The sequence below is a fragment of the Dendrobates tinctorius genome, unplaced genomic scaffold, assembly GCF_039654945.1.
Source record: "Dendrobates tinctorius isolate UK_male_01 unplaced genomic scaffold, ASM3965494v1 ptg000206l, whole genome shotgun sequence".
Taxonomy (NCBI): Eukaryota; Metazoa; Chordata; class Amphibia; order Anura; family Dendrobatidae; genus Dendrobates; species Dendrobates tinctorius.
This window is the reverse complement of record NW_027361873.1, coordinates 4012838-4028840: the sequence shown is the minus strand read 5'-3', so window position 1 is coordinate 4028840 and position 16003 is coordinate 4012838. Positions and strand designations below refer to the sequence as shown.

The window sequence follows — 16003 nt, the reverse complement described above, 5'->3', positions numbered from 1 at the left end:
CCCGTGTTTAATACAATCGGCGGCAAGAGGCTTTCATACACTGCCTGATCTCCCGTGCTTGGTACAAGTTTTTGCAGACATAGCACCTGCCTCTCTGACAAGGAGGAGAAATCTAAGACCGATAACCGCCGCCTTACAAGCAGCCCAGATTAAATATCGATGGGGATTCCCCTTCGCCCTGTCCCTCTCAGCGCATAACAAAATCTACATTTGCAGGTCGCTACAGGAAGGTAAACTGGCACTGAATCAAGCAGGCATACCAGAAATGGATGCCCCCAACAACTACCACCCCGACACCCAAGGCCTGCGAGGGAGTGGACAGAGGTCCTTAGATCGGGCCGCCAGCAATCGAATATCACTTGATTAGCTTCACTCTACACATTCCCAAGCTGGGGTATGAACTTTTTCTCTTTATGCCAGGGGACCTCAGGTGGGCCGAGCAGGTCTTGATGGAACAGTTGGCACCTCCCTGTTATGACTGATTCTTATCTGTTCCAGCTGGTTTGATCTATTTTACAAAAGTGTTTGCTTAATGCAATTGAGACTGCCTTGGTTGCATGAGATGGTCCTGACTGTTACAGAATTTTAACATAAGCAGGGGCTTTGCCTGTGGGGATATTACATGTTGCCCAAATTTGGTGATTTTTAGTTTACATTTGATATTAAGGGACACCAGATCACTATGCGAATTGGACCTGTTTACTGTTTGATTGGTGTCTGTCTCCCTTCCCTCCTGTTTTTTCCTTTTGTCTCCACATAGGATTGCTTATATTTGCTGTTCTTTTTGGTTCCGAGATCTCTACAGGGTTACTGATTCGAATTCCTGCTCCCATTCATACGGGGCGAGTGGTCGGGAAATCTAATTTTTTGGCATCCCAAAACCTAGCCAAACATGTGTAGGGTCCTATCACATAATGTAAGGGGCTTCAATTCCCCTTTAAAACACAAAAAGGCCTTCCTGGATAACCAAAAGCACAGCCCGGATATTATTTGTCTCAAGGAGACTCATTTCTCCAGCTCTTAATGCCCAAAATGCTTTGACTCTGCCTATTCGTGTTTTTGTGTCGGCCTGGGATCATAAGACAAGAGGTGTAGCGGTCTTCCTTAAAATAGCTTTCCCTTACAGCCGGTAAACACCTACACAGATCATGAGGGTAGATTTTGTATTATTCCAGAAACGTTATAGGGACAAAATATCTGTATTTTCAATAGTTATCTCCCGGCCTCGGCCCAATTCTCGGTCTTCAAATTAATCCTAGCCAAACTCAATACGTTCTCATTTAATCATCTGATATGGTGTGGCGATTTTAATTTTACTATTAATCCTTCCCTAGATAGTAGCGCTGCAAAACGCTCTGATATTGCTAAAATAGAGAGGAAGAAAATCCTTAGTCTCATGAAGGAGAATCACTTAGCAGATCTTTGGAGGGAACATAATGGGACTTCAAGGGGTTATACTTACTACTCTCCAGCACACAAAACGTATTCTAGAATCGACCTTCATTTGACCACAGCTACCTGACTCCCAACGGCTCTTTATACGCGCCACATACCCTCCTCTGTTATGAATGAGTCACCGAAGGAGGAAAAAACAAAAATACAAGCTAAGTCCAGAAAACCGGAGAGGTTGGTAGCTATCGGATTGCAGACCCCTGATCCTATTCACACAACTAACAGTAGCCGTGGGGGGTTCCTACGGTGCCCTAGACCCCTCGTTCACAGCCGGAGAACTAAATAAGCCTAAAGAAAGAAAGGGGAAATCTAAACTGCACCAGAGCAGACCCCAAAGCAATAGACAGCCCCCAACATATATTGTCGGTGAAAAGCAGATGAAAACACAAACACAGACAGAAAGACAGGTTGAGCAAACGATGGGGCCCAACTAACTAAATAGGTAAGGACAGAAAAGATGCTGGCTGCAATCCGCAAAAATACTGCCAAAATAATGTCCAACACGTCTGATAGAAAAAAGGCCCTGAAGTCACTAGACTTCAAAAACACTATATCAGCACTCAGGTATATTCTGAAGACTGAGCAAAAGATCAACTTGACCAAAGACAAAAATGGAGTTCAGCCTGTACCAACAAGGGCAGGCAGAACACAAACACTAAGTAAACAGACAATATCTCATGGAAAAATAAGAGAGCAAATACTTAGCTTTCAGAAGACAGGTACTGAACTGGTTTGCAAGAGCTCAGAGCAGAAAGGATCACCAGCACCCCTGTAGGGCGTCAGCTGCCTTATATCCACTCAGTGATTCCAGGTGTCCAATCAGGCTCCACCTGTTCAGATGACAGGTTCTTCCCAACCCAATCAATTTCACTACCTCTCTTCACCTGCAGAGGGAGTTCATCAGACATCAACGGTGAAGGGGAAAATGAACTCACAACACTCCTCCTGGTCGGACCACGATGCGGTTATGTCAGTTTTTAAATTTAATGTAACTACGTCTAGGATCTATAGATGGAGGCTAAACGAGTCTGTCCTTGCTGACCCAGTTAATGTAACCGCTATAAAAGAAGATTTAACAAATTTCTTTGAAACTAACAAAGCGAAGGAATCCTCACATGGAGCAATTTGGCTTGCACACAAAAAATATATTACCAGTTCTCTCATTAAGTTAGCAGCCAACAGGAAAAAAAAGAAAGGTCTGAGTTACAGACCAGATTGGAAAACAAACTGCAGAAGTTAGAATTGGCCGATCAACTCTCTTCATCCCTATACTTATCTAAACAAATCCAAGATACAATATTACAATTAGATGCCATTCTTACTACCAAAACGGAGAGGGCCCTAACTTGGACTAAAGCCACGTTTTATAAACATGCCAATAAGCCTAATAAGATGCTAGCTCGTAAGCTTAGAATGACAGAGTCACTTACTATAATATCCTCTATAAAAGACCCTAAGGGTCAGATCTCAGCCCACCCTAATGTTATTTATAACACTTTTAATGAATACTACCAGAGTTTGTATTCAGCTTCACAATCACCCCCCCCCACACACACTACTGGAGTCATTCCCTCACAAACTACATCTACCTAAATTGACTGAGTCCGCGGCAAAACAACTCCATTTAGACATCTCTGAGGAGGAAGTGGCTTCAACAATCAAAAAACTAAAAAAGGAAAGACCCTGGGACCGGATTGTCTTACAGCAATGTAACCGTAATCCCTAAACCTTAGAAAGATCATCTCACAAAAAATTATAGACCTATATGCCTCTTAATCATTGACTTAAAAATCTTTACATCCATCGTGACTAACAGGATCAATAAAATCCTCCCTAACCTCATCCATCGGGATCAGGTTGGTTTTATACCAATGCGACAGGCCCCAGATAATATTAGGAGAGCGTTAAATATTATTCATAAAACCTACAACGAAAGCGACATCTACTGCTTGCATTAGATATTGAGAAGGCTTTCGATTCGGTGTCCTGGACATATCTTTTTACGGTTCTATCGGAATTCGGATTCTCCCCTAAACTTATAAAGTGCCTCCAATTGTTATATGATAGACCTATTGATTATTTAAAACTCCCGTCAAAACATCCTACTCCAATTAACATTCAGAGGGGTACCAGGCAGGGCTGTCCTCTATCGCCGGCTCTTTTTGCACTTGCAATGGAACCCATTGCAGAAAGCAATCAGAATATCCTGGGCCCTGAGAATATGGAAGACCAATATAAAGTCAGCCTCTTTGCGGATGATCTCCTGCTAACATTAATAAGTCCCCACACTACACTCCCTCACTTGTTTTCCCTTTTTCACGAACTTGAAAAGATCTCAGGGTTAAAGATTAATATTGATAAGTCCGAAGCATTATTTGTAAACTTTCCTAAGACAGAGCAAACTAATATAGCATCCCATTTTGGGTTTATACACAAAGAACATTATCTAACATATCTGGGTATCAACATTAAAAATGGTATCACTGCCTCGCTTCTTATATCTATTTAGGTCCCTCCCAATTATGGTATCAGCCAAAACATTTACTCATTTACATTCTATGATGTCTAAGTTTCTTTGCCTAGGAAAACAACCCAGAATTTCGCAAAAACTTATGTTTCGTCATAGAAAAGAAGGGTTCTATCCCTCCCTAATTTTACACTTTATTACAAGTCGGCACAGATTGCCCAATTAATAAGTACGTGTTCATATCCCAATAGTCCGAGATCATTTCTCTCTAAACCATTCTCTTTATCAGGTCTAATGTGGACCACAGATCGTCTTTCACGGGGGTTAATGAATGTGGCTCCTTTTACAGCCAACTCGTTGCTTCATTAGAGGAAAGTCCAGTTTAAATATAATTTACAATCAAGCCCTTCTCTCCTGACAGCTATATTACAAAACCCGCCAGGCCTTGAGTCACAAATTTTTCTTGGTGGAAGCTGAAAGGTATTCATATACTTAAACATTTGTGTTCCCCATTTAATATGAAGACACACTGCAATGTGTCTTCAGTAAAATAGCGCCGGATAGCGCTATGCGCATGCGCGATTCCGACACCGCACTCCTGCCCCGGTCTCCGGTGAGAAGAGAAGTGCCGCGGCAACGCTCCTCCCGGTCAGGTAACTATGTAATCCCCTACCCCGCCAACTGAGCCAATGAGCGGTGCCGCACGGGATTTGAATCCTCCGCCAAGACAATTCAAATCCCGCGCGGCAACGCTCATTGGATCAGCCGGCGGGGCAGGGAATTTGAATCCCGCGCAGCTCATTGAATCCCAGCCGCCATATCGGAATACCCATGACAGAGTTGATTGGCAATTATATATTAGATGAAAGAATAGAAGCAACTAGAACCGACATGTGGGATTCTTTCTTCAGGGTTTGGCATCCCTGGATGGAGTTCCACTCAGATCCTCGACTGTATCAGGTACTGAGGCTCTCTCTGTAGCCAATTGAGACCTGATCACGGCCTGTGCTGGGGCGGCAGCGCTCTGTGCTGCGTGGGGGACTCTGCTTGCATTTTGCCAAAGCCCAGAGGCCACCGCAGCTCCATTGCAGTGACCTCCGGGAAAATAGCTGCTGGGGGCGGCGCATGCTCAGATTCAGATCTCAGCCCAAGACAGGACAGGATGTAAGACTTATGTCACATTATACAGATGTCTATACGAAGTGGGGAAAGTATGGATACAAATGAGCTGGGAGGAAACAAACTACATAGAAAAATATTGAAAACCAGTCAGCAAAAAATTGCCGGAGTGTAAGTAAACAGCATTGGTCTTGAAATCTACTGTATTTTTCGGAGTAAAAGAGGACCTTACCATAAGATGTACCCCAGGTTTACACAGTAGAAAATAAGAAAAACATTGTTCCTAGCAATTTAAACTTCCCTGGTGGTGTAGAGGGTAGGAGTCATTATCGCTAATTTTAATGCACTAGGTTGGAATAGGGAAACAATGAATCTATTGTTAGTGCTTCTGTGCCGTGTGCATTAGACAAACACAGATTTGCTACATATGATCATATACACACAGTTCTTCTAAATATGCGCATATAGATACACACGGCTCAGTTACATATGCACGTGTAGACACACACAACTTTGCTACTATATACTATATTATACATACATACATATATATATATATATATATATATATATATATATATATACACACACACAGTTGTGGCTGAGAGTATTGACACCCCTGCAATTCTGTCAGATAATATTCAGTTTCTTCCTAAAAATGATTGCAAACACAAATTCTTTGGTATTATTATCTTCATTTAATTTGTCATAAATGAAAAAACACAAAGAATTGTCCTAAAGCCAAATTGGATATAATTCCACACCAAACATAAAAAAGAGGGTGGACAAAAGTATTGACACTGTTCGAAAAATCATGTGATGCTTCTCTAATTTGTGTAATTAACAGCACCTGTAACATTCCTGTGGCACCTAATAGGTGTTGGCAATAACTAAATCACACTTGCAGCCAGTTGACATGGATTAAAGTTGACTCAACCTCTGTCCTGTGTCCTTGTGTGTACCACATTGAGTATGGAAAAAAGAAAGAAGACCAAAGAACTGTCTGAGGACTTGAGAAACCAAATTGTGAGGAAGCATGAGCAATCTCAAGGCTACAAGTCCATCTCCAAAGACCTGAATGTTCCTGTGTCTACCGTGCGCAGTGTCATCAAGAAGTTTAAAGCCCATGGCACTGTGGCTAACCTCCCTAGATGTGGACGGAAAACAAAAATTGACAAGAGATTTCAACGCAAGATTGTGTGGATGTTGGATAAAGAACCTCGACTAACATCCAAACAAGTTCAAGCTGCCCTGCAGTCCGATGGGACAACAGTGTCAACCTGTACTATCCGTCGGCGTCTGAATGAAAAGGGACTGTATGGTAGGAGACCCAGGAAGACCCCACTTCTTACCCCGAGGCATAAAAAAGCCAGGCTGGAGTTTGCCAAAACTTACCTGAAAAAGCCTAAAACTTTTTGGAAGAATGTTCTCTGGTTAGATGAGACAAAAGTAGAGCTTTTTGGGCAAAGGCATCAACATAGAGTTTACAGGAGAAAAAAAAAGAGGCATTCAAAGAAAATAACACGGTCCCTACAGTCAAACATGGAGGAGGTTCCCTGATGTTTTGGGGTTGCTTTGCTGCCTCTGTCACTGGACTGCTTGACCGTGTGCATGGCATTATGAAGTCTGAAGACTACCAACAAATTTTGAAGCATAATGTAGGGCCCAGTGTGAGAAAGCTGGGTCTCCCTCAGAGGTCATGCGTCTTCCAGCAGGACAATGACCCAAAGCACACTTCAAAAAGCACTAGAAAATGGTTTGAGAGAAAGCACTGGAGACTTCTAAGGTGGCCAGCAATGAGTCCAGACCTGAATCCCATAGAACACCTGTGGAGCGATCTAAAAATGGCAGTTTGGAGAAGGCACCCTTCAAATATCAGGGACCTGGAGCAGTTTGCCAAAGAAGAATGGTCTAAAATTCCAGTAGAGCATTGTAAGAAACTTATTGATGGTTACCGGAAGCGGTTGGTCGCAGTTATTTTGGCTAAAGGTTGTGCAACCAAGTATTAGGCTGAGGGTGCCAATACTTTTGTCTGTCCCATTTTTGGAGTTTTGTGTGAAATGATCAATGTTTTGCTTTTTGCTTCATTCTCTTTTGTGTTTTTTCATTTATGACAAATTAAATGAAGATAATAATACCAAAGAATTTGTGTTTGCAATCATTTTCAGGAAGAAACTGAGTATTATCTGACAGAATTGCAGGGGTGTCAATACTTTTGGCCACAACTGTATATATATATATAGCACAGACCAAAAGTTTGGACACACCTTCTCATTCAAAGAGTTTTCTTTATTTTCATGACTACAAAAATTGTATATTAACTCTGAAGGCATCAAAGCTATGAATTAACACATGTGGAATTATATAATTAACAAAAAAGTGTGAAACAACTGAAAATATGTCTTATATTCTAGGTTCTTCAAAGTAGCCACCTTTTGCTTTGATTACTGCTTTGCACACTCTTGGCATTCTCTTGATAAGCTTCAAGAGGTAGTCACCGGAAATGGTTTTCACTTCACAGGTGTGCCCTCTCAGGTTTAATAAGTGGGATTTCTTGCCTTCTAAATGGGGTTTGGACCATCAGTTGTGTTGTGTAGAAGTCTGGTCGATACACAGCTGATAGTCCTACTGAATAGACTGTTAGAATTTGTATTATGGCAAGAAAAAAGCAGCTAAGTAAAGAAAAACGAGTGGCCATCATTACTTTAAGAAATGAAGGTCAGTCAGTCCGAAAAATTGGGAAAACTTTGAAAGTGTCCCCAAGTGCAGTGACAAAAACCATCAAGCGCTACAAAGAAACTGGCTCACATGAGGACCGCCCCAGGAAAGGAAGCCCAAGAGTCACCTCTGCTGTGGAGGATAAGTTCATCCGAGTCACCAGCCTCAGAAATCGCAGGTTAACAGCAGCTCAGATTAGAGACCAGGTCAATGCCACACAGAGTTCTAGCAGCAGACACATCTCTACAACAACTGTTAAGGGGAGACTTTGTGCAGCAGGCCTTCATGGTAAAATAGCTGCTAGGAAACCACTGCAGGCAACAAGCAGAAGAGACTTGTTTGGGCTAAAGAACACAAGGAATGGACATTAGACCAGTGGAAATCTGTGCTTTGGTCTGATGAGTCCAAATTTTAGATCTTTGGTTCCAGCCACCGTGTCTTTGTGCGACGCAGAAAAGGTGAACGGATGGACTCTACATGCCTGGTTACCACCGTGAAGCATGGAGGAGGAGGTGTGATGGTGTGGGGGTGCTTTGCTGGTGACACTGTTGGGCATTTATTCACAATTGAAGGCATACTGAACCAGCATGGCTACTACTGCATCTTGCAGTGGCATGCTATTCCATCCGGTTGGCGTTTAGTTGGACCATCATTTATTTTTCAACATGACAATGACCCCAAACACACCTCCAGGCTGTATAAGGGCTATTTGACCAAGAAGGAGAGTGATAGGGTGCTACGCCAGATGACCTGGCCTCCACAGTCACCAGACCGAAACCGAATCTAGATGGTTTGGGGTGAGCTGGACCGCAGAGTGAAGGCAAAAGGGCCAACAAGTGCTAAGCATCTCTGGGAACTCCTTCAAGACTGTTGGAAGACCATTTCCGGTGACTACCTCTTGAAGCTCATCAAGAGAATCTCAAGAGTGTGCAAAGCAGTAATCAAAGCAAAAGGTTGCTATTTTGAAGAACCTAGAATATAAGACATATTTTCAGTTGTTTCACACTTTTTTGTTAATTATACAATTCCACATGTGTTAATTCATTGTTTTGATGCCTTCAGAGTGAATCTACAATTTTCATAGTCATGAAAATAAAAAAAAAATCTTTGAATGAGAAGGTGTGTCCAAACTTTTGGTCTGTACCGTATATATATATATATATATATATATATATATATATATATATATATATATATATGGAAAAAAGGAAAATATATATACACATGCACCACACACACACTGTATATGTATATATATATATATATACACACATACATACAGTTCTTCAACATACACAGACATTTTTCAGTTCCTTCCGGCATGTGACTAATCGTGCAGCCTCCGTTCAGGTCCCAGCAGCTTGCTCTCCTGCCCTGCACCGATCAGTTAAATCAGTGTAGGGCATGAGGAGGGAGAGCAGTTTTCCCTGTGATTGTGAAGGACGCAGTGTCAGCGTTTTACTCCATCACAGGAAGCTGCCTCCGCACAAGACACACATACTTTTTAGCAAGAGTTTATCTTGTTAAAAAGTGCATTTTATAGTAAAAAAATATGATACTTTTCCCATTGGGATGCCCTCAGTGTAAGACATTTACTTCTATACCGTATTATTTTAGTATTCTGTAATATAACCACGACTTTTCTGCTATTAAGTCCTTACATGTCACTACATTTATAGTACTTGGTACATTATCTGCCGTATGGATTTCTTACCTGGAGGTAGATGGCAGCTTCCTGAAAGCGCGTCTCCCAGTGGAGATCTTCATCCTCGGGCACATGAATTTGCTCCATGCCCTCCGGGTGACTTTCATACTTATCTGTGGCAGAAAAGGAGGTTAAAAGATTCTATGCATTTAATAAGCGGAAACTAGTCATGCAGCTTACAAACGATCACTAACAGGGTGTTACATATTAACAGAGCAGACTAAAAATAAATCCACCCTCCTCAAGTGGAGATAAAGGAGCTGTCCAGATGATAGAATTTTTGTAAAGGAACAGAATGACATAAGAACAACAAAGTGGCATAAAAAAACTGCTCAGCCAATCACTGGTTACAACAGTGCCCCTCCCCATCCTCTGATTGGCTGAGCAGTCATTTCCAGTTTGTCAAAAAGGACCAGTAAGTAAAAACCAGTAGTGACAGGAAGAGGAGTGGTGGCCTGTTATGCCAATTTAATGGTATATAGTATTGTAAGAAAAGATTTGGTGTAACCTGCTATTTTATCATTTAATCCTCGCTCTACCGGGGATTTTCGGACCAGTGGGCAGTCCTATCCAAGTGTGCATACAAAGATGGCTGCCAATCACTGATAGGTCCGGCCGCTGCGCCAAAAATCCTAGAAAGAGCAGAGGATTCAATTAATAAAACACAAGTTACACCAAATATTTCCTCAAAAAAAAACTAGATATTAGTCTGCTTGGCTCATCCCTGCTCCAAAACATGCTGCCTGCAGATTGGATGGCAACTTCATGGTCACAGGTTCCCTTTAAAGGGATCACCCAGCCTTTAAAAACTGCTGGACTACACGATAGATTAGTCAGGCTACAACTCAATAAAACAAAACACCGATACATATATATTTGGGTCTTTTTTTCCTTGTTGTAGACTTCATTATTCTATTTTGGATATTATAATAATAATATAAAAAACAAACAAAGAAAACATTCCCTACACATTTATTTCTGTCGCTAAGGGACTGGAGCCATAAACTTATGCTGTCCCATCCAATAGTACATTTCTGGGCTATGATAGTATAAAAGCTTTGCTGCATAAGGGTGTAGTCGACATAGCTGAGACAACTTCCCACTTATCCCTGAAAAGAACGGCATCTGGCTTCAATAAGATATGAAGAAACAACCAGATGGCTACATACGCAAAAATGCAAATTGCAGAAAGCAACAAAAACAATCTTGCTTGGACAAGTGCCAACAGGGTCTCTTCATACTTTTTTGTTTTTTTTCGAACACTTGTAATAAAAAAAATAAATAAATAATTAATTTAAAGCTTTTTTTATCTAATTCTTTGTGCTGTTTTTTATTTGGTAACACTTTGCACCTGCTTTTTGTTCTTCCTTTTTCACTTCTAGAGATAAACATGAATAAAGTCCGTCACTAGTTCAAAAGTGGACAGTTTTTTCTCTTTTTTATTTCTGCTCTTTCCTAAGTATTCAGCTTGTTTGTTTGTTTTTTAAAAGCCACCTTTGGGATCCAAAGCTACAGACTTTTTTTTATACAGGATGCTTTGCTCAGTGGGTAATTACAGAATATAGAAAATCTTGTGAGCATTGCCCCTTGTAAAGGCCATAAAAATTAGCAAAACATAAAAAGGCTCATATCTCTAGAACCAGTATGGCGGATTAATTCTCCTCTCTTCCTCCATGCACAAAAAAAAAATAGAAGTGGAATACTCCGTGGCTGCAGCAGCAGGACAAAACGGCCACTCTTGACTTTATCAAGTGTGCAAATTGCCTCTTCTGAGAGGACTTGAACTCTAGTGCCACCTATTGGAAGCAGCAATTCTTCCTAAAAGTCACAAGTGACCCTTTAACAAGCCTTGCCATATGACTTAGGATAAAACAAAAGGTTTGGCTTTTAGCCTAAGGCCACGTTCAGTATTTGGTCAGTATATTACATGTGTATTTGTAAGCCAACATCAGGAGTGGGACAATCAGAGGAAAAGTATAAGGCTACGTGCACACGCTGCGGATTGATCCGCGCGGATTTTGCAAAATCCGCAGGTAAATCCGTAGATCAAAAGACCTACGGTTTTGCCTGCGGATTAACCTGCAGTTTTGCCCTGCGGTTTTTCATCTCCACAATGGAGGAGATGGTAAACCGCAGCAGAATCCGCAGAAAGAATTGACATGTCAATTCTTTCTGCGGTTTAGAAACCGCAGCAAATCCGGGCGGAAAAATCTGCACCGTCTGCACTGCGGCTTTTTTTTCCATAGGGTATAAAGGTACTGTACAATGCAGCAGAAACTGCTGCGAATCCGCAGGGCAGAATCCGCAGCGTGTGCAAACACCCTAATAGAAACACGGGACCACTTCTGTATTATCACCCGCTCATGGTTTTGGCTTACAAATACTGATGAAAAATACTGACCAATCACTGAACTTGTCTTTAGGGCTCATACTCACACGCGAGAATCTCAGACGAGTCTCACAAGTCAATACTCGGCACTGCCGCCGGCACTCGGATCGGAGCATTCAGCTGCAGCTCGCATCCAAGTATGAGTCCTTAGTCATATGGCAAGGCTCGTTAATGGGTTGATATTGACTTTTAGGATCACTGCTTCCAATAGGTGGTGCTAGAGTTCTAGTCCTCTTCCTTTCTGAAGAGGCAATTTGCATATCTAATCCCTTAAAGGGAACCTGTCAGCAGGATTGTGCACAGTAACCTACAGACAGTGTCAGGTCAGCGCCGTTGTACTGAATAAAATGATACCTTGGTTGCTGAAATCCGTCTTGTGGCTGTTTCTTTAATCTTTATTTTCAGTTTTATGTTAATGAGATTCTCGTGTCTTAAGGCGGGGCATGTGGTGCTCTGCTTAGGTATTCATACTGAAGACTGCTGACAGGTCACTGCTCCCTCACTGACCTGCCCCCTAGTTTGCATAATGAATATCTGCACTTACGTTAAAAAAAATTAAAAAAAAAAAGAAACCCTTCTGCAGGCAGGTGCCTGCAGCAAAATAACATGTTTTATGTACCAATAAAACGTTTTATTCAGGTTATTCAGCTAGAGGAAAGAAAAAAAACTCAATTTGAAAATGGCGCCTGCGCAGTAGCCGCTATTGGCACTTTACTGAAGAAAAAAAATCATCCTCCAAGATGGCGCCGTCCGCGCAGTAGCAGCTCTTGGCTATCTCAGTAGCTTTTCGTATCAGTGACCTGTCAGCAGTCTGCATTATGAATATCTAGACCACCACATACCCCAGCCCTGCCTTAGGGCACGAGAATCTCATTAACACAAAACTGAAGATAAAGATTAAGAAACAACAACAAGACAGATTTCATCAGCTAAGGCATCATTTTATTCAGTATAACGGCGCTGACCTGACATTGTCTGTAGGTTACTGTGCACAATCCTGCTGACAGGTTCCCTTTAACTACCGCCAATACACCTTTTAACGGTGGCAGTTAGGGTACTTATTCCTCAGCGCTGCTTTTTAACAGTGCTGAGATATAAGTGTATACCACCCCCCAGCGACAGAAAATCTCTGGGGTCTCAGCCATGGCTGGTAGCGGAGACCCCAGAGAATATGATTCGGGTCGGTTTTTACTGTCCTCTGTCATGTGATCTCTGTTATTCACAGAATAACAAAAAAAAAAATTATGTTTCCAAAATTGTCTTGGCTTGTCTCTCTCCACAGGGAGAAACTTTACCCCTTACATCACTTTTTCAAGTGTAAAACATCTGTTAAAAAAAGGGCACAAACCAAAAATATGTACTGTATTTTCCTCGACACTAAAGCCTATAATGCGACACCATCTAGCTGTAGTGTTTTCATCTTCCCACAAAACAAAAAGGCCATGAAAAACCTGGCACCTTCCAACATTATCCTCAGTAATAATACAGTATACAAGCGCTGCGCCGTGTCCCAGAATCACGGGCGTCCGACGTGCACTGCACAGAGGGACTGGGAGTTATCAGCTCGGACGCCGGTAGAATTGTGCTCGCCTTGTGAAAGTTTCTAGAAGACACAGCGCACCTGTTCCAGATGACTGGTAACATTTCCTCAGCCTAGGAAGGATAATAAATATGGTCACCAAATTCTTTTACCACAGCTTTTTTGGTGCCTCGAAGGCTATCCCTCCATCTATGTGAATAAGAAGATCCCTCGCACAAAGGAGAAGTCCAGAACTCTACAGCGCCTACCTAGTGTGCAATGGAGGCTGTACTGGCTTTAGGTAATGACATTTCACAGAAAAAAAATGTTAAAATGAAAATGGCGATGGAAAACCATCTACTGGGCGGGCTCTCTCCGCATGGCGTGGGCTTGACTGACAGGTCTCTTCCCATACTAAAGCCGAGGCAGGCAGGGAGACACTGCCCAGCTGACGCCTCTACCCGTGCCCAGATTCTTCGCCCTATACATTACTCATTTGTAAGCAGAATATCCCACTGTCAGGCAGGACCCTACTGGGGTCCACGCTGCCCATAACTCCGGCTGCATGAAACGAATCCCGGTAGGCTAGGAAATAAAGCGGCTCTCACCTAATGCCACATCACCGCTATCGTCCACCAGGGGAGGACTAGCACACCCTCCATTTTCTTCTAAAGTGAATAAGAGCGGTTCGTCGTCCTCCTGGGTAGCCGACATGATGACCCAGGAATGCCCAGACTTGGAGCAGCTCTCACATTATGGTAAGGGCCTAGAGGAGCAGGCCTCGATGACTTCAGACACAGCACCAATCACAAGAGCCCTGCATGAGACAAGACAAACACATTATCAATAGCCATGTCTGCGCCGATCCCACTGGAACACGTATAGATCGGACTGATCGGAGGTTTATGGGAGACACAGTACACTAGTCAGATGGCAAAAGCTTCACAAAATAAGTAGGAGTCCGATCTGCTCATTGTGTCAATGTCCCATCATTATATGGGTGGTCCGTCACCAACTCTGCTACATACTGAATAACCTCACCTTATTCCCCCACGAAGAGGCCACACCCTCCCAACCTCAGCCTCCCTCATGCTTCCCACAAGGTGGAATATCTTCATTTAAAAGGACGTGAGACATTCCTGAAATTCACCGAATTGACACAACCTTAGGCTGTGGGTGATCACCGCTCTCCATGCCAGCGCCCCACGAAGACCAGCATGCTGACTGTTCTGCAGAGGAGCAGTCACCTCCCATCCCTTTCATCTTGGAACGCTGTCCCTGCTAGAAAGCGGTGACTAAGGCCTGTTTCACGCTTCCGTTTTTTGACGTCAGTCAAAATCCGCCAATTTTCGAAAAAACGGATCCACCAAAAAAGGGGCGGATCCGTTTTTTTCCCCCATAGACTTACATTAGCGGCGGATCTTGACTGACGGTCGTCCGTCCCACCCGTTTTTTGACGGATCCGTCAAAATTTTAGCGTCTCCCGGGCGGATGAGACGGACTCTGCAACGTATTTTCCGAGCGACGGCCCGCTAATTTATATTGCGCATGCCCAGCAGATTCGCTGGAGCAGGGCTTTTAACCCCTGAGTAGCGTTCCAGAAAGCCGTGCAAAGAAAAAAATTCTCTCTCTCTCTCTCGACTCGTTTTCCTTCAAATTTCGGTCACTACCTGCTAAAGCGGATCCGTCCAAAAACGGATCCGGTGGCATCCGTTTGTGTCACAACGCTGACGGATCCGTTTTTTTCGAAACCTGGCGGATTTGGACTGACGTCGAATAACTGAAATGTGAAACAGGCCTAAACTGACAGCAGGGTGTTGTGCCCTTTATCCGGTGGTGTTCTTCCACTATCCATCATGGCAACTCTCCACGCTAGGATTAACCCTTCTCCGTCCACGACCCACTTCCTCGTTATCTCCCGGACCCTTGGACATGACAGCGCTGGTCTACTATTGATGTGAACACTTCATGGTGGACACCTGGTTGGAGTTACAGGGGGCCTGTCATGCTGATAATGGCGCGTGATGTGCAGGCAGGAGCTGATCTGATGATTGTGAGAACTTTTTCCATAATTTGCATTTTATTTATTTCAATCCCTGGTGTTTGTACACATAGGAGTCCAGTGGGAGGGGCTAGTCAGTGACTGACAGTCCCTTATCGGGCTGCATGCAGAGATGGCGGTCACTGGTAGGACCGCCCACTGGACTCCTACATGTATACAAACACCAGGGCTGTCAGTGAATAAAGTTTCCCAGAACCCTACTGCTCAGCTTCTCCTCTATGCCATGCTACCCATGGATGCAAGGTCCAGTTCTCCATGGGCATCACCCACTCACTTCATGCTCTTATCCATCCTTTTATGTGGAAGAGACTCGGCACAGAAAGCCATTGCCACCTCTGCCATTACCTGCTGTATATCCCAGGCCACATATATCCTCCGTGCACTACTCAAGCTGACCTTAGCATCATGTGACGCGCAGCCCTCTGCTCCCCGCATCCGCAATCAGGGATCAATTAAAGCAGCATCACTTTAGACACCTTACCGGAGTCTTCCGCACATGCGCCTCGGAAGATGCTGTTACGTCTATCCCAACTACGCATGCGCAGCATTCCTAGGCAGCCCTGCCTGTGTTT

General features: G+C 43.2%; 1 protein-coding gene across 5 annotated transcripts in view; it reads right to left on the bottom strand.

The window, feature by feature from the left end:
• Positions 1 to 16002, bottom strand: part of TPCN1 (two pore segment channel 1) — a 153284-nt gene extending 137282 nt beyond the window's left edge. For 2 of the 5 annotated variants that reach the window (XM_073554120.1, XM_073554123.1), the window contains exons 1-3: positions 15828 to 15930; positions 13978 to 14186; positions 9471 to 9574 (exon numbers count right to left, since the gene is read on the bottom strand). In XM_073554120.1, the coding sequence (XP_073410221.1) occupies positions 9471 to 9574; positions 13978 to 14083 (210 nt within the window). In that variant the 5' untranslated portion in view covers positions 14084 to 14186; positions 15828 to 15930. Of the gene's footprint in view, positions 1 to 9470; positions 9575 to 11897; positions 11967 to 13977; positions 14187 to 15776 lie in introns of those variants that run through there. The other 3 variants (XM_073554121.1, XM_073554122.1, XM_073554124.1) reach the window with 3 other exon arrangements.
• Between the last annotated feature and the right edge of the window lies 1 nt (position 16003).